At 37.2% G+C, this 20294-nt stretch overlaps 1 protein-coding gene across 2 annotated transcripts in view; it reads right to left on the bottom strand.

Moving 5' to 3' along the window:
• SOS2 (SOS Ras/Rho guanine nucleotide exchange factor 2) overlaps positions 1 to 20294 on the bottom strand; it is a 100788-nt gene that overhangs the window by 49063 nt on the left and 31431 nt on the right. For both annotated transcript variants that reach the window (XM_068964046.1, XM_068964047.1), the window contains exons 5-7: positions 14613 to 14816; positions 10728 to 10871; positions 7552 to 7662 (exon numbers count right to left, since the gene is read on the bottom strand). In XM_068964046.1, the coding sequence (XP_068820147.1) occupies positions 7552 to 7662; positions 10728 to 10871; positions 14613 to 14816 (459 nt within the window). The remainder of the gene's footprint in view (positions 1 to 7551; positions 7663 to 10727; positions 10872 to 14612; positions 14817 to 20294) is intronic.

Genomic DNA, 20294 nt, shown 5'->3' with positions numbered 1-20294 from the left:
TTCACTCTTAAATTGAAATACACATGTTAATATCACAGTCTTAAGTACAAGAAGCACCTGAAAGAAACTATAACTGCTTCTAACATAGCATGTTCAAGTATGAGAGCTTTACAAGCCTCCCCTCTCCTTTATCATAATGGAATCAGTGAATAAAAATGGATGGGAATGGGTGAATTTAATTCAGATGACCATTATATCTACTACTGTGGGCAAGAATCCCTTAGAAGAAATGGAGTAGCCATCACAGTCAACAAGAGTCCAAAATGCAGTTCTTGGCTGCAACCTTAAAAACAACAGAATGATCTCAGTTTGTTTCCAAGGCAAACCATTCAACATTCCAGCAATCCAAGTCTATGCCCCAGGCACCAACACCGAAGAAGCTGAAAGTGATCAGAAGACCTAGTAGACCTCCTAGAACTAACACAAAAAACAGATGTCCTTTTCATCATAAGGGACTGGAATGCAAAAGTAGGAAGTCAAGAGATACCTGGAGTAACAGGCAAGTTTGGCCTTGGAGTACAAAATGAAGCAGGGCAAAAAGACTAACAGATTTCTGCCAGGACAACTCACTGGTCATAGCAAACACCCTTTTTCAACAACACAAGAGAACACTTTACACATGGACATCACCAAATGGTCAATACTGAAATCAGATTGATTACAGTGTAGCCGAAGATGGAAAAGCTGTATACAGTCAGCAAAAACAAGACCGAGAACTGACTGTGGCTCAGATCATCAGCTCCTCATAGCAAAATTCAGGCTTAAACTAAAGAAAGCAGAGAAAACCACTAGGCCAGTCAGGTATGACTTAAATAAAAAAAATCCTCTATGAATATACAGGGGAGGTGATGAAGAGATTCATGGTATTAGATCTAGATATCGAGGGAACATTTCATGCAAAGATGAGCACAATAAAGGACACAAATGGTATGGACTTAATAGAAGCAGAAGATATTAAGAAGAGGTGGCAAGAAAACACAGAACTATACAAAAAAGATCTTCATGACCCAGATAACCATGATGGTGTGATCACTGACCTAAAGACAGACATCCTGGAATGCGAAGTCAAGTGGGCCTTAGGAAGCATCGCTACGAACAAACCTAGAGGAGGTGATGGAATTCCAGTTGAGCTATTTCAATCCTGAGAGATGATGCTGTGAAAGTGGTGCGCTCAATATGCCAGGAAATCTGGAAAACTCAGCAGTGGCCACAGGACTGGAAAAGGTCAGTTTTCATTCCAATCCCAAAGAAAGGCAATGCCACAGAATGTTCAAACTGTACTGCACAATTGTACTCATCTCACATGCTAGCAAAGTAATGCTCAAAATTCTCCAAGCCAGGCTTCAACAGTATGTGAACTGTGAACTTCCAGATGTTCAAGCTGGTTTTAGAAAAGGCAGAGGAACCAGAGATCAAGTTGTCAACATCTGCTGGATCATCAAAAAAGCAAGAGAGTTCCAGAAAAACATCTACTTTTGCTTTATTGACAATGCCAAAGCCTTTGACGGGATCACAACAAACTGAAAAATTCTGAAAGAGATGGGAATATCAGACCACCTTACCTGCCTCCTGAGAAATCTGTACGCGGATCAAGAAGCAACAATTAGAACTGGACATGGAACAACAGCCTGGTTCCAAATTGGGAAAGGAGTACGTCAAGGCTGTATATTGTCACCCTGCTTATTTAACTTATATGCAGAGTACATCATGCAAAATGCCACGCTGGAAGAAGCACAAGCTGGAATCAAGACTGCTGGGAGAAATATCAGTAACCTCAGATATGCAGATGATACTACCCTTACGGCAGAAAGTGAAGAACTAAACAGCCTCTTGATGAAACTGAAAGAGGAGAGTGAAAATGTTGGTTTAAAACTCAACATTCAAAAAACTAAGATCATGGTGTCTGGTCCCATCACTTCATGGCAAATAGATGGTGAAACAATGGAAACAGTGAGTGACTTTATTTTTTGAGGCTCCAAAATCACTGCAGATTGTGACTGTAGCCATGAAAAGACACTTGCTCCCTGGAAGAAAAGCCATGACCAACGTAAACAGCATATTAGAAAGCAGAGACTTTACTTTACCAACAAAGGTCCATCTAGTCAAAGCTATGGTTTTTCCAGTAGGCATGTATGGATGTGAGAGTTGGACTATAAAGGAAGCTGCACACTGAAGAATTGATGCTTTTGAACTGTGGTGTTGGAGAAGACTCTTAAGAGTCCCTTGGACTGCAAGGAGATCCAACCTGTCAATCCTAAAGGAAATCAGTCCTGAATATTCATTGGAAGGACTGATGCTGAAGCTGAAACTCCAATACTTTGGCCACCTGATGCAAAGAACTGACTCATTGGAAAAGACTCTGATGCTAGGAAAGATTGAAGGCGGGAGAAGTGGACGACAGAGGATGAGATGGTTGGATGGCATCACCAATGTGATAGACATGAGTTTGAGTAGGCTCTGCGAGTTGGTGATAGACAGGGAAGCCTGGCATGCTACAGTTCATGGTGTCGCAAAGAGTTGGACACAACTGAGCAACTGAACTGAATTGATTAGATCTAGTAAAGAGAATGCCTGAACAACTATGGACAGAGGTCCTGAATATTCTACAGGAGGCAGTGAACAATACCAAAGAAAAAGAAATGCAAGAATGCAAAGTGGTTTTCTGAAGAGGCTTTACAAATAGCTGAAGAAAGAAGTGCAAAGCAAGGGAAAAAGGGAAAGGTACACCCAACTAAATGCAGAGTCCCAGAGAACAGCAAGGAGAGAGAAGAAGGCCTTCTTCAATGAACAATGTGAAGAAATAGAGGAAAACAACAGAAAAGGTAAGACAAGAGATCTCTTCAAGAAAGTTGGAAATATTAAACAACATTTTATCCAAAGATGGGCACAGCAGAGGACAGAGATGATAAAGACCTAATAGAAACAGAAGAGATCAAGAAGAGATGGAAAGAATACACAGAAGACCCGTACAAAAAAGATATTAATCACCCAGATAACCATGATGCTGCAGTCTCTCACTCAGAGCCAAACATTCTGGAGTGGGAAGTCAAATGGGCCTTAGGAAGCACTGCTGCCAATAAAGCCAGTGGCAGTGATGGAATTCCTGCAGAGCTATTTAAAATCCTAAAAGATGATACTATTAAAGTGCTGCATTCAATATGTCAGCAAATCTGGAAAACTCAGAAGTGGCCACAGGACTGGAAAAGGTCAATCCTTATCCCAATTCCGAAGAAGGGCACTACTAAAGAATGCTCAAACCACCAGACAGTTGTACTCATCTCCCATGCTAGTAAGGTTATGCTCAAAATCCTTCAAGCTAGGCTTCAGCAGTACATGAACCAAGAACTTGCAGAAGTTCAAGGTGGGTTTAGGAAAGGCACAGTAACTAGAGTACAAATTACCAACATTTTCTGAATCAGAGAAAGCAAGGGTCAGAAAAACATCGACCTCTGTTTTGTTAACTATGATAAAGTCTTTGACTGCGTGGATCATAACAAACTGTGAAACACTCTTAAAGAGATGGGAATACCAGACAGTCTTACCTGTTTCTTGAGAAACCTGTATGTGGGTCAAGAAGCAATAGTTAAATCCCTGTATGGAACAACTGACTGGTTCAGGATTGACAAAGGAGTATGATAAGACTGTTTATTTCACCCTGTTATTTAACTTATATGCAGAGCGTGTCATGTGAAATGCTGGGCTGGATGAGCTACAAGCTCTGGAATCAAAATTGCTGGGAGAAATATCAACCTCAGATATGGCAGGTGACACTACTCTAACGGCAGAAAGTGAAGAGGAACTAAAGAGCTTCTTGATGAGGGTGAAAGAGGAGAGTGAAAAAGCTGGCTTAAAACTCCAAAAAACTAAGATGATGGCATCTGGTCCCATCATTTTATGGTAAATAGGAGGGAAAGAGGTGGAAGCAGTGACAGATTTCCTTTTTTTGCATTCTAAAATCACTGCAGATGGTGACTGCAGCCATGAAATTGGAAGACGACTGCTTCTTGGCAGGAAAGCTATCACAAACCTAGACAGAGTGTTAGAAAGCAGAGACATCACTTTGCCGATAAAGGTCCGTATAATCAAGACTATGGTCTTCCTGGTATGGATGTACAGATGGGAGAGCTGGACAATAAAGAAGGCTGAGCTCCAAAGAACTGATGCTTTCAAATTGTGGTGCTGGAGAAGACTCCTGAGGGTCCCATGGAAAGTAAGGAGATCAAACCAGTCAATGTTAAAGGAAATCAACCCCAAATACTCCTTGGAAGGACTGATGCTGAAGTTGGCCACCTGATGCAAACAGCTAACTCACTGGAAAAGACCCTGATGCTGGGAAACATTGAAGGCAGAAGGAAAAGAGGGTAACAGAGGATGAGATGGTTGGATGGTATCACCAATTCGTTGGAGATGAACTTGGGGAAACTCTGGGAGATGGTGAGGGACAGGGAAGCCTGGTACACTACAGTCCATGGGGTTACAAAGAACAGGACACAACTTGATGACTGAACAACAATAACAATAAACTCTTCTTCAGGAGCAATCTTTTTTTTTTTTTTCTGATTGGTACCCTGGAGATTTTTACACCTTGGATTAATGCATGATAGGAAACGCCATAGTATAATAAGTAACGTGTAGGAAAAATTGGAAGAGAATGCAAAAACATAAGGTAAGATTAGAAACAAATTCTCTTCAAGATACTTGTACTGGTAAGTTGTTGTTGTTTAGCCTAAGTTGTTTTTGCTAAGCTGTGTCCAACTCTTTTGCAATTTCATGGACTGTAGCCAGCCAGGCTCCTCTGTTTGTGGGATTTCCCAGGCAAAAGTACTGGAGTAGGTTGCCATTTTCTTCCCCCGGAGGATCTTCCAGACCTGGGGAACAAACTCACATCTCCTGCATTGCAGGTGTATTCTTTACTGCTGAGCCACCAGGGAAGCCCCCTGTACCCTTGTATCACCTGGAAAATCAACAGCACCAGCAGCAGGTATATCCCAGTTTTGAAAACTAATAGTCTGCAGAATAAATGATTTTCTAAAATTTATGAGGCATTTAAAAGTCACTCATGTTGATTTTAAATGTCATATATTTATTCAAAGTGGTATATCTCCTCATCAGGTAAATATAGACAGAAGCAATACACAATGTGAAAAAAGAGTTCAAGATGCTGTTTTTAAAATATATCTTCATAGGTAAACACAACCATAATTCTCACCTATTGTTAACTGAAGTAAACTATAATTTGTTCAATAGACTTTTACCAGAATATGCAGAGATTAATTTCTTTTATCATTTAATTAAGACAATGATACAGATTATGCTGGATATAGGTTTATGTATTTTATATACAATGCTTTAACTGGAAGCAAGATGAAACTTTAAATTTAGTCTAACATTGTCCTTTACATTGTTAATTAGCACTGAAATGGCTACTAAAGTGTCTTCTAAAATATTAATGCAATGTATGTTTATAGTGTAGGGAGGCCTGTAAAGACAATATACACTAACGTTTGCACGTTTAGTATGTGCCAAATGTGCTTAGTGTATTCCTGTTTAATTTTCATAACCACAGAGATGTACATTATCATTATCATTTTACAAATAAGTAAACTGATTCTCAGAGATTAAGTGATTTGTTCAAGGTAAGATAGCTGGCTCAAAGCCAGAAGTTCTGACTCCAAAGCTCATATTCTTAAAGTGTGCCTACAACTTCTAAAGTTTTGTTGTGTTTTTTAATAAAGCATTACTTTTTCATCTTACAAATGAAAAATTTGTTTTACGTTAATAAAGTACAAGTGAGTCTGGCCTGGAAAAGGGTGTTATCTAACTCTGAATTTCACTGAGTATCTGAATAACAGCTTAAATAATTGGGTCAGAAACATTAAAATCTCATAGTAAGAATTACTGGGTGCTTCCCAGATGGCACTAGTGGTAAAGAACCTGCCTGCAAATGCAGGAGACATAAGAGACATGGGTTTGATCCCTGGGTTGGGAAGATCCCCTGGAGGAGGGCATGGCAACTCACTCCAGTATTCCTGTCGGGAGAATTCCATGAACAGAGTCTGGTGGGCTATTTATAGTTCATGGGGTGGCAAAGAGTCAGACATGACTGAAGCGACCTAGGAGCAGCAGCAGTAGTAAGAATAACTAATAAAATAAGGATGAAACAATTGTTGTACTTTTAATGAGCATGCAAAGATCTTATAAGCATATTGTTCCATTTAACTAATGCTTAATTTATGGTTTATATGAATATCTAAGATTTAGCTTAAAAATTATTCCTTCAATTAAGTAAATTTTGAGAATTAAGTGTAAGTTTTATTCCATATTGACAAGTTTTTGAGGAATAGATGATAATAATGGGAATTCACAGTAAAGGAGGCAGGGAGAAGACAATACGTTCAGTTTTATTTATTTATATTTGAAGTCCTTGTGGGATATTCAAGTGAATTAGTTCAAAAGGTTGCTGGTTATATGAAGGTGTACACACACACACACACACACACACACACACACACACACACACACGCAGTGTTCAAAAGAAAGTTATGGGTTAAAAATACAAATAAGGAAGTCACCAGCATACAGATGAAAGCAAAGGGTATGGATAAAGTCTTCAAGGACAGCACAAAGGAACAGAACAGCAGAAGCTGATATAAGAAGTTGGCTAACACCTGCAACTAAGGAAACTGAGAAGAAGAAACCAGAGAAGATAAAAATTATATAAAAGTAGTATCACAGAAGTAAAAAAGAGCAAGAGGAATAGTCATAAATACTACAGACATAAACGTGAAATCAAAATAACCACGAGATTTGGTGGTTAAGTTCATTGTCCAGGGCAGGTTTTAGTGTTATAGCCTGGTTAGAGCACAGATGGTAGCAGTCTGATAGAGAATGATAAAAAGTAATATAAGATAATTGGTTATAAATTGAAAAAAACAAAAGGGGTAAGAGTAACAGTGACAAAGATTTGTTCATTTATTCACTTGTTTTAGGACAATAAAGATTTGACCATATTCATATGCTAAGGGAGAAGAGCCTGTCTAAATGCAGGAAGCTTCTATAGCAGTAAGTGGTCAAGGATCATCGATGCAATTTAGCCTTCATTAAGTGTTGAGAGAGTAAAATGTAATTTTGTCTCTCTCCACTTACTCTCATTTTTTCTAACTGCATTACAGAACCAATTAACTTGCATAATCTCCATTAATATACCTATCTCCTTTAAATGACAGCCCTAATCGGAAAATAGTATGAGTATACATGAGGATATTCTCCACTCTTTATTATTTCAGTTCTATCTCTCGTAGGGAAACAGATCCTGAAATAGCTCTCCATCATCATCTCTACATCTCAGATGTAGAGTGTACCAGATTTTTCTAGTCACACAGTATTTGTGATGGTATTCTATAAAAGATTTCCACATTAAGGACAAATTGAAAGAACTCAAGACAGAAAACAAAAGACAACCTACAATAGGCTTACAATTAACAGACTTTGAAGGACTGGTAAAATATTCCTTTAGTTTATTAAAAAAAACAGCATTCAATTTAAGTTTACCTGAAAGTGCAGAGCCACTGCAGGTCTGGCCATCAACTTACTAAAATGTTCATTAAACTTTGGTGAAAGAATATCCTGGGATAATGTTTCATAAGGATCAAATGCTTGCTCCTATTTTTTTTTTAAAAAAAGAACAATATGTTAGGTTTAAAAGAAAATCTTTTCTACTATCATGGCACAGATTATTTAATGGCAAATTTTTAGTTAAGCCCTCTATTAGGTTTCAGAACATTTTTTATTCTGGGGACAAATAATAACTATGAACTATAACTTGGAAATTTTTTAAAAATGTCAGTAATGACTTTAAGCAATAGATGACAAGAAGCTACTAGTCTTAAAATAGGTCAATGACTTGTGATCACAAGTATCAAACTATTAAATGCATATGCACATTTATCCCAGCTAAACAAAAGCTGTATTATTAGTAAAATAAGGCTGGGATTTGAAATTTCAGTTAGGTTTGCTGCTGCTGCTAAGTCGCTTCAGTTGTGTCAGACTCTCTGTGACTCCATAGACAGCAGCCCATCAGGCTCCCCCGTCCCTGGGATTTTCCAGGCAAGAACACTGGAGTGGGTTGCCATGTCCTTCTCCAATGCATGAAAGTAAAAAGTGAAAGTGAAGTCGCTCAGTCGTGTCCGACTCCTAGCGACCCCATGGACTGCAGCCTACCAGGCTCCTCCATCCACGGGATTTTCCAGGCAAGAGTACGGAGTGAGTTGCCATTGCCTTCTCCGTCAGTTAGGTTTATAAAAGTCTAGATGGTTGGATGGCATCACCGACTTTATGGACCTGAGTTTGAGCAAGCTCCAGGAGTTGGTGAAGGACAGGGAAGCCTGCCTAGCATGCTGCAGTCCATGGGGTCGCAAAGAGTCGGACACGACTGAGTCACTGAACTGAACTGAACTGAGACTAAAAGCAGCTTACACTGAGGATATTTTCAAAAGAAGCAAGAAGTGATACTTCCGCTGTTTTATACCACACTTTTTCAAAATTAGAAAAAGAAACCAAAGACTAACATACAGTAAAATAACAAAACAGAAACTGCCCATATTTTGTCCATGTTTATATTTTTTAAAATTCCTATTATTTTATAATAATCAGTATCTGCAAAGTTTAGTTAGAACTAAGACTTGTTTCATTTTCATATGTTAAAAATATGGTATGTTTTCCAGAAAATAACAAGTGTTGTCAAGGATGCAAAGACACTGGAACCTTTATCCACTGACACTTGGAATGCAAAATGGTATAGCCCCTGTGGATAAGTTTGACAATTCCTCAAAAAGCTAAACAAAGAACTACAATATGACCCAGCAATTCTACTCCTAGGTATATACCCAAAAGAACCAAAAAAATGTGACTCAGATACTCATATGCCAATGTTTACTGTAGCATTATTCACAATAGCGAAAAAGTGGAAAAAGCACAAGGGTCTATCAACAAATAAATGGATAAACAAAATGTGGTATATATACAGAGGGGAACATTGTTCAGTCATAGAGAAGGAATTCTGATAACATGCTATTACATGGATGAACCTTGAAAACATTATGCTAAGTGAACTATGCAAAGGAGAACATTGTAATAATTCTACCTTTATCAAATATCTAGAATCAGCAAGTTCATAGAGACAGAAATAGACTAAAGGTTACCAGCGTTTGTGTGGGAGAGAACAAGGAATTATTACTTAATGAGTACAGAGTTTCTATTCAGGGTGGTTAAAAGGTTTCAGAAATGGATAGTTATAATGATAGTATATTACTATGAGTTTCATTTATCCCGTAAATTGTACACTTAAAATTGCTAAAATGGCAAATTATGTTTTACCATAAAAATAAAATAAAAATTAGAAAATACATTTTTGAATACATGTTTTTGACTCATGATATCTTTAAGAGTACAAGCAACCAGATTACAAAGTAATATTCTAAGACATCACAATATTAAAAAAAGCTTTCTAATAAGAGCAAGCCTAAGTATCTTGGTTAGGCATCAGTAACTGAGTACTTCTATACTATCAGTTCCATTGTCTACACAATGGATGTAATAAAAGTGATGCATATTTTCATAAAAATTAAAGAGATTATAAAATTATGAAATTTACATAACTAAAGAAAGAACTTTTAACATCTGTTTCCCAAAAGAAATAAAACTAACCAATGAATATGAAAAGGTGTTTAACATCATTAAAGAATAATGAAATACTGTTTTTCTCTCACTAGACTAGCAAAATTTAATGGGATAACAACCAGGTCTGAAGACGTGGGGAAAAAAGAGGGCCTGCATATACTGGAACTGATCTGGAAGTAAATTTGTAAAAATGCTTCAAAGTTCTAAAAATGTACCATAATTCTACTTCTAGAACTGCATCTTAAAATAATTAATGGATTATACAGGCATTATATAAATGTTTGTTATAGTGCTGTTTATAATAACAAAAAGAACTAAGACAACCTACTTGCTTAATAATAATAGATAATTTGAATAGTATCTCCATAGTACATGGTACTTTCAGACTTTAAAAGATTAAAGTATATTTATTAACATGGAAAATATTCATGATATTGAGTGAAAAAAAAAGCAGGTTGTAAAATAGTAAGATCCTATTTTTGTAACTACACATAGGTTTGTTTAAACATGTAGACAAATATTCACAAGGATAAATAAATCTTATAAAACAATTAATCTCTAGGTTTTACAAAACAGTGATTTTTGTCTTATATTTATCTACATTTTTCTGAGTATTTTTACAATGAGTTATGTTAATTTTATAATCATGTGAAGTACAAAAATATGATTTTCACTTTGAGGAAAAAATATATAAATTTCCTTTTTCATTTTTGGAAATTAAGACTAAAATCCACAAAAGTTAAACTTTTAGCTTGGTCAGTAAAATTTTTATGGTCAATAAAAGCAATGATCGACAAAATTTCTTTTCTTTCAACCTTAAGTGCACTTGCCGTCAAAAAAGAAAGGTCTTAAACATTACTAGTCTATCAGCTTTTGATATAAATATTAGCATAAATACACCATAAAGTGCCACTATAAAGACAATGCAATTTTAGTTTGTTACTGGTTAAATCTTAAGCATTTTTTACAGCAGCCAGCAGTGTCTTCTAATTTTCACAAAGAAATACAGCACTTAGGACTTTAAAAGGAAAACAGTTTTGTAAATTTACCTCTGCCAGATCTTCAAAACAGCTGCCAGCTAAGGGATGAGGGCTACTTTCATCAGTCATTTCAACTGTGTCTTCAATTAAACCTAAAAGTTTCACAGTCAACTCATGTATATCTAAAATGTTACTGAAAATCTTTTCAATATCCTAAAAAAAAAAAAAAGAAAAGGAAGGTTAAGACATGTCAGGTTGAAAATTTCATTAAAGAATTATTAAATATAAGTAATATAAGTGCTAAGGGCATATTTTCATCCAATCACATACCACAGTATATTTCAAGACATAAAATATATTCCAAATTATAGCAAAAGTCAATCATGAATAAGGAAGGGAAATAAACCTCTTGGATTAGATTTAGAATTATTGATCAAAACTGTATAGAATCTATATTTTCCAGTAAATGTGCTGTAAATCTCATATGGTGGATGATTCTAAGCAACTTTTTAAATAAAGAATTCTGGCATTCGAGTATTTTTAAACTGGGTAGGTGCTAAAGGTCTTGATCAAAGTCTCAGAGTTGGTTAATGACAAAAGCTGGGATCAAAATGAAGATCTGACTCCTAACTGAGACACAAAGTAGTTCCACAGTATGTGACCTGTCTCTTAAATCAGAGGAGGAATCAAAGATTTCAGTCAAGCTCTTCAGTGTGAATTTTATCTGGATTAAAACCTGTTAAATACTCTGGAAACAAGAAGACCACATGACTGATTATCCAGGTTATAGACAACTATTATTCATTCTGCACCTGGTAATGGAAACATGGATTAAGGAACCTAACAGACTTGAGCTCGGATCCTTGTCCCACTACTTGCTTAGGTGAATGACCCTGGATTAGGACAATAATAACAGCTAACATTTCTTGGTCACTTACTATGTTCCAGGCACTACTATAAGTACCTGACATGTAAGTTCATAACAGATTAGCTACTATCATCATCTTCATTTTACAAATGAGAAAACAGAGGCACAGAGCAATTATGCAATTTGTCCAGGGTCACACAGCTGGTATATTAAGACCTACCTCATAAGGTTTTTAAGAGAAGGAAATGAGATGATTTCTAAAAAATGCTCCTGGTATATGTTGGGCCTTCCACAAATGTGAGTTTTCTGAAGACAAAGGGGTAGGGGTACACCCCAAAGGAGTAAATTAAGATTAACAGTCATTCATTCTTTTATCAAATATTACTGAATTCTATGCTCTGATCTTAGATGGTCTTTATTTCAAAAGTTTACAGTCTCATCTATGTTGTAAAAATATAGAGATAAAGCGATTTGCTCTTTCTCTTGGCTCTTTAATATTTAATGAAAAATTTCTGTCAAATCAGTACAAATTCAGTGAAAAAAGAACCATAAAAATTAATTCTTGAGGAATGAAAACTGATGGGATGAACAAAAGGTAAAGAGGGTAATAGTTCCAGCAATTGTTATTAGCTAACAGCATTTGTTAAGTTTTTAATTCTTCATACACTTTAGACAAAACCCAATTGTGGTATAAAAGAATCAAGTTCAACCTCCGTAAGTAACTTATCATGTCATAACTATTTTGTGTCTATTTCCTCACCAGTAAAGTCGAGATGATAATGCCTGTCCTACCTATCTCAGAGAATTTTTAAGGGTCACACAAAATAGGACAGTACTTTGAAAAACATAAAAATGTTAACTACTTAAGGCAGTGTGTCCAGTAGAAATTATTATCATATGTTAAACTAAACATGTATTTTTTTAAAAAAGGATAAAAGCCAATTAAAACACCTTACATTTTCATTAATAACCTCAGATATGCAGATGACACCACCCTAATGGCAGAAAGTGAAGAGGAACTAAAGAGTCTCTTGATGAAGGCGAGAGAGGAGAGTGAAAAAGCTGGCTTAAAATTCAACATTCAAAAAACGAAGATCATAGCATCCAGTCCCATCACTTCATGGCAAATAGATGAGGAAAAAATAGAAACAGTGACAGACTTTATTTTCTAGGGCTCCAAAATCACTGTGGACAGTGACTCTAGCCATGAAATTAAAAGACACTTATTCCTTGGCAAGGAAGTTATGACAAACCTAGACAGCGTATTAAAAAGAAAAGACATCCCTTTGATGACAAAGGTCCATATAATCAAAGCTATGAATTTTCCAGTAGTCATGTGCAGATGTGAGGGTTGGACCATAAAGAAGGCTGAGCACCAAAAAATTGATGGTTTTGAATTGTGGTGCTGGAGAAGACTCTTCAGAGTCCCTTGGACAATCCCAAGGAGATTAAACCAGTCAATCCTAAAAGAAATCAACCCTGAATATTCATTGGAAGGATTGATGCTGCAGCTCCAATACTTTGGCCATCTGATGCAAAGAACCGACTCATGGGAAAAGACCCTGATGCTGGGAAAGATTGAGGGCAGGAGGAGAGGGGACAAGATAGGATGAGAGGGTTGGATGGCATCACCAACTGGATGGACATGGGTTTGAACAAACTCTGGGAGATCGTGAAGGACAGAGAAGCCTGGTGTGCTGCAGTCCATGGGGTTAAAAAGAACTGGACACAATTTAGGGACTGAACACATACACTTACACACACAATAGTTATTTGGGAGAGGAAGTCAGGAGGTAAGAGAAAAGCTAAGAATTTAAAGTGAAAGACACTCAGATATCCAAGGGAAAATAGATCATGTAAGAAAGGAAGGAAAGAAAAAGAAATCTAAATTAAACAAACAAACACAGTATCTGTCTGGATAGATTCCTTAGAAAACTACAGAGGTAAGAAAAACATAGACAAGACTCTCTTGGATCCGCATCATAATTCATTCCATTCCTACCCAGCAGAGTAGAACTCTGCCGCTCTGCCTTTGTTTATGAGACATTCTGCATAAACTTTTATTCTTAAAAAGTCTCACCATTAAAATTTTATACTACCCTAAAGTATTTACCAAAAGATAGGAAAAAATGTATATCCTTCTTTTTTAGACCATACATTTCTTTCACCATCTTCAAATGAATAACTATAAATCTCAAATATTGCACAGTAGAAAGAGATTTTATTCATGTGATTCCCCTAATTTTGTGCCTAATTTTCATTGTCACTGAACATATTAGTGTAACAATTCACGTACTAAAAAACCCACAACACGATTTTGTCACAGAAATATGGGCAAAGTTCTGTAAGAAATCAACTGATTAAAGTTGATAACTTTCTTTCAAAAAAAAAACCTCTCACAACATCCCCAGTGTTCATAGCAGCATTATTTACAATTACCAAGATATGGCAGAAACTTAAGTGTCCCTCAACAGATGAATGGATAAAGAAGTGGTATATATATACACAATGGAATACTATGCAGCCATAAAAAGATGAAATTCTGCCATTTGCAGCAACATGGATGGACTTGGGAGGGCTAAGCGAATTAAATTAGACAGAGACAGACAAGTATCAATTATACATGGAATCTAAAAAATACAATAAGCTAGTGACTATAACAAAAAAGAAGCAGACTCACAGATATAGAGGACAAACTAGTGGTTACTATTGTGGGGGAAGAGAGGCAGTATAGGGGTGGGGAAGTGGTTGGTAAAAACCGTCGAGTGTAAGATTGGCTACCAGGATGTATTGTACAACATGAGGAATATAGCCAATAACTTATACTAACAATAAATGGAGTATAAACTTTAAAACCTGTGAATCACTATGCTGTATACCTACAACTCATTCAGGAATGTGTATCAATCATATTTCAATAAAAAACTGAAAAAATTTAAATAAAGCCAAACAATACCACAGTGCTATATAAAACCATATTTTTGTTTTACATACTTATTAAGTTTATAAAGTTACTATTTATGATTTTTAAGCTACTATCTGACATTTGGGGGTAGACAGACTTTCAGACCCAAAAAGGTACTTACAGAAGGTTTAAACAGCTTTCTGTCAGAAAGAAAAGCTTCTCGAAACACTTTTATGATCATATTTAGTTCCCGTAGATACTGTCTTTCTTCTGCAATTTCAGTTCTAACAAGGTCATAGTAGTTTAATTCGCCTGAAGAACTAGGTTCATCTTCACAAAGAGAAACCAAGCCTATGTCATCCTGATCAAACATGTCCATCAAAACCTAAGAAATATAAATCAGTAATGAATAAACTTATCTTACTTACTGTTATAGGACCATTTCAAAGTACTTGGAATTAAAATATTGTTAAACAATGAGAGCTATGTGTATTATAGGCCAAATTTTTTAAAGAAAACTAAAGAGAAATATGAAAAGCTGGAGTGAGATATATGTTCAAATAAAACTGGATATAGAAAAATAAATATTTATGAAAATAAACCTAATAGTGAAATACATATATACACACATTATGTACACAAAACATGTGTGTCTGTGTATATAGATATATATACATACATGTAAACACAAAATATACAATAGCAAAAAGAGCACACATTTGGAGAACAACAATCTGAGCCAAAAATCACAGTTTTATCATTTAGACAATATAATATTTTTGAATATTCCTTCGAAAGTCAGATCCCTTACATGTATGTAATTGATGAAAGAATTCAATGAGGTGAAGGACATAAAATGCATACTATTATGACTAGCAAATAATAGGCATTAAAAATAGTAGTTCTTTATCCCACTATAAGAATGCTTAGGTGCACTTAAGTGGAGTTTAAAGGAGAAAAATGAAACGAGACACAAAATATAGTAATAGCATGATGCTTATCTGATGTATATTTACTACATTAACAACTGCTATAGAAAGTTCATTTGTTAAAATCAAGCATCCCACAGATGCTTAAATTGCTATAGCGACAATTTCCCTTTTCAGGAAAGAATAAAGATTGGTACTATGGACTTGAATCAAGCAACACGCAGTAGCTAGCTGTATATTAAAATCAATAGGAAAAAGGTGACCATACTTTATAGAATCAAACATATTGATAGTTTAAAAAGAAAAATTGGACCTACTTAATTATATATGCATGACTAAATGAAAACTACTTTCTTAGAATTTAAGAGAAAAAAAAAAAGCACACTTCCAAAAAGGAAGCTCCAAAAGTAAAACAAATAAGAGAATGAGCAAATTCTGACAATATTAGATATTCATTCATTCTCAAAAATATCTACTGATCACCAGAAATTGTGCCAGATGTTGGTAAGATATAGCAATAAGCAAAATAAACATGAATTCTGCTTTCCTGATCTTTTAAATCTAACTCAAAAATATTTCTTAAAGCTGGTCAGTTCTCTCCATTACCCTCCAAGCTTCAAATCAGACTATTAAGCAGCCACATCACCTCTTAGAAGGTCTTGCAATATGAGCTCCTTGCCACAGGTTTCTTCCCAACCCCAGTTCCAAAATTATGTTCCTAACACCAAACTGTGTCACATCCTACATAAACATGATACTGGATAACACTGCTTTCAGTATCCAATTCTAATTTCATGAAGATAAAGCCACTTACAATTTAACCCTGGCCTACCTCCCCAGCCTCATCTCCTGTGATACTCTAAAATCCCTCTTCTCTTCCTTGCCCCCTCCATCTGAACATCATCGCCTCCCATTCTCAGCCACTTAAGACCTTTGAAGAAACCACTGGGGCTGGCTGCATAGGGAATTAGAAAATGAAATCTGATTTTAGCAAACACACAAAAGAATGGAAAGTATGATACAGAACTGTCTTCTCTTCCCCACTAGAGATATTTTTAAAGCAGTCTGTACTTGGTATCTCTAATTTCTTAGTTCTCAAGCTCACCACTCTACTGAAACTCACTAATAATGTCTGAATATCTTTTTGTTTTCTCTAGTTATTAACACAGCTAACCAGAACTTCTTAAAATTTCTCTTCCCTTGGCTTCTCATACACCATTCTGTCACTGAGGCCTCCTTCTCTACTGCTTACCTTCCCTGCCACCCACTGAAGGGTCCCACTTTTGGAACTGTTTTGGCCACACGACTCCCAAAATCCTGAATGCAAATGCTACAGGAGTCAGGCAGATGACACATCATATTAACACATAAGAGGTGACAGGCAGTGTGGCAAACTAGAAGGTACATGGACCTAAACAGGAAAGTGTGCTCAATGGTAGCTATTTCATCAGGCATTTGATTTTCTTTTTCAAGAAGAGTCTGAAATCTAGATTTTATGTAGAATTTTCATTATTTGTAAATGTAAACAGATTGCAAATAATTCAAAATTTTAAAAAATAAACTTGGAGCCCCTAGTCACTATGTGGAGAACCTCTATTCACTAGCAGGCCATCAGTCTGAAACATGTACTATATTTTCTTCTGAGTGAGCTCACCTTCTTAGATGATTATCAATCACTAGTTAATGACTCCCTAAATATTTGTCAGAAACTCTCTGGAATCTAGACGAGTGCTATGAAAGGCTTGCTAGGTATCTCTGTCTGACAAACCCATACATGTACACTTCACTTCAGAATCACTAATCAAGCACCATCTACTTCATAGCTAGAAAACTTGTCCTTACCCTAGACTTAACACTTCTCAACTTTCACACCAAATCAGTCCCCAAATCCTTTTAACTCCAACTCACAAACAGTTCTTAAAACTGGTCAGGTCCTTCTATTCTCCTGTCTAGAACACCTTTTCTTACTTCTCTTTCCTTCCAACTCTCACATTTATTCACCTGATAAATCCTTAGTAATTTTCATCACTTAGCTCAAATATAATTGTCTTTGTATAGCTTTTCCCAACTCTTCATGAACTCCTCCATTAAAATCTTTTCCCTGGCTTCAGTCCTCCATAAGCATCCTCTCTCTTTTCTATATAAGCACCTAAATTATACTGACATTTCTACAGATAAGAGCCATAATTTCATCTTAAAATCCACAGCATTTGATGCACAGTAAATGCACAAAAGACACCTGCTTAAAGAGCATACATATATTGTATGTTTGCAAACTGCTAAGAAGCACAAGCTGGAATCAAGATTGCCAGGAGAAATATCAATAACCTCAGATATGCAGATGACACCACCCTTATGGCAGAAAGTGAAGAGGAACTAAAAAGCCTCTTGATGAAAGTCAAAGAGGAGAGAGAAAAAGTTGGCTTAAAGCTCAATATTCAGACAACTAAAATCATGGGATTTGGTCCCATCACTTCATGGGAAATCGATGGGGAAACAGTGGAAACAGTGTCAGACTTTACTTTTGGGGGCTCCAAAATCACTGCAGATGGTGATTGCAGCCATGAAATTAAAAGACGCTTACTCCTTGAAAGGAAGGTTATGACCAACCTGGATAGCATATTGGAAAGCAGAGACATTACTTTGCCAACGAAGGTCCATCTAGTCAAGGCTACGGTTGTTCTAGTGGTCATGTATGGATGTGAGAGTTGGACTGTGAAGAAAGCTGAACCCCAAAGAATTGATGCTTTTGAACTGTGGTGTTGGAGAAGGCTCTTGAGAGTCCCTTGGACTGCAAGGAGATTCAACCAGTCCACTCTGAAGGAGATCAGTCCTGGGTGCACTGGAAGGAATGATGCTAAAGCTGAAATTCCAATACTTTGCGAGTTGGAGCTGAAACTCCAATACTTTCCACCTCATGCAAAGAGTTGACTCATTGGAAAAGACCCTGATGTTGGGAGGGATTGGGGGCAGGAGGAGAAGGGGATGACAGAGGATGAGATGGCTGGATGGCATCACTGACTCAATGGACGTGAGTTTGAGTAAACTCTGGAAGTTGGTGATGAACAGGGAGGCCTGGCGTGCTGCGATTCATGCGGTTGCAAAGAGTCGGACACGACTAAGCGACTGAACTGAACTGAATTGAAATTGCTAAGACTTGTAAGGGCTTCCCTGGTGGCTCAGACAGTAACGCATCCTCCTGCAATGCGGGAGACCCAGGTTCAATTCCTAGGTTGGGAAGATCCCCTGGAGAAGGAAATGGCAATCCACTCCCGCATTCTTGCCTGGAAAATCCCATGGATGGAGGAGCCTTATAGGCTATAGTCCATGGGGTTGCAAAGAGTCAGACACGACTGAGCGACGACTTGCAATAGCCTTCCCAGGTGGCTCAGGAGTGAAGAATCCACCTGCTAATGGAGGAACCACATTGGAGACAGGGGTTTGATCCCTGGATAGGGAAGATATCTTGGGGGAGGAAATGGCAACCCACTCCAGTATTTTTGCTTGGATAATCCCATGGACAGAAGAGCCTGGTGGGCTATAGTCCATGGGACTGCAAAGAGTCAGACACAACTGAGTGACTGACCAGACACAGGACTTGTAATGAACAGCTAAAGACTAACTGAATTAAGGATCAGAATAAATGTTAGGACAATAAAAGCAGTTCTTGGTCATGTTCACAAGAAGAGTAAAGGAGAATCGGTTCTTGAAACGGAGTAATATTACAACAAAAGAAAAAATACAGAAGAACTCAACTCCTATTACATCTGGATCCACAGAAATAATCTTCAGAACAGTTCTGTGCTCTTACTCTCTCTTGCCTTGCTTCAGTTCAGTTTAGTCGCTCAGTCGTGTCCGACTCTTTGCGACCCCATGAATCACAGCACGCCAGGCCTCCCTGTCCATCGCCATCTCCCAGAGTTCACTCAAACTCATGTCCATTGAGTCAGTGATGCCATCCAGCCATCTCATCCTCTGTTGTCCCCTTCTCCTCCTGCCCCCAATCCTTCCCAGCACCAGAATTTTTTCCAATGAATCAACTCTTCGCATTAGGTGGCCAAAGTATTGGAGTTTCAGCTTCAGCATCAGTCCTTCTAATGAACACCCAGGACTGATCTCCTTTAGGATGGACTGGTTGGATCTCCTTGCAGTCCAAGGGACTCTCAAGAGTCTTCTCCAACACCACAGTTCAAAAGCATCAATTCTTTGGGGTTCAGCTTTCTTCACAGTCCAACTCTTACATCCATACGTGACCGCTGGAAAACAATAGCCTTGATTAGATGGACCTTTGTTGGCAAAGTAATGTCTCTGCTTTCCAATATGCTATCCAGGTTGGTCATAACCTTCCTTCCAAGGAGTAAGCATCTTTTAATTTCATGGCTGCAGTCACCATCTGCAGTATTTTGGAGCCCCAAAATAAAGTCTGACACCGTTTCCACTGTTTCCCCGTCAATTTCCCATGAAGTGATGGGACCGGATGCCATGATCTACGTTTTCTGAATGTTGAGCTTTAAGCCAACTTTTTCACTCTCCTCTTTGACTTTCATCAAGAGGCTTTTTAGTTCCTCTTCACTTTCTGCCATAAGGGTGGTGTCATCTGCATATCTGAGGTTATTGATATTTCTCCTGGCAATCTTGATTCCAGCTTGTGCTTTTTCCAGTCCAGCGTTTCTCATGATGTACTCTGCATATAAGTTAAATAATCAGGGTGACAGTATAAAGCCTTGACGTACTCCTTTTCCTATTTGGAACCAGTCTGTTGTTCCATGTCCAGTTTTAACTGTTGCTTCCTGACCTGCGTATAGGTTTCTCAAGAGGCAGGTCAGGTGGTCTGGTATTCTCATCTCTTTCAGAATTATCCATAGTTTATTGTGATCCACACAGTCAAAGGCTTTGCCTTGCTTAAACATCAAATTTCCTCTTAAGCATATATT

The sequence above is a fragment of the Capricornis sumatraensis genome, chromosome 2, assembly GCF_032405125.1.
Source record: "Capricornis sumatraensis isolate serow.1 chromosome 2, serow.2, whole genome shotgun sequence".
In the NCBI taxonomy this organism is placed as follows: Eukaryota; Metazoa; Chordata; class Mammalia; order Artiodactyla; family Bovidae; genus Capricornis; species Capricornis sumatraensis.
The sequence above is the reverse complement of the archived record's forward strand: the minus strand, read 5'-3'. Positions and strand labels throughout refer to the sequence as shown.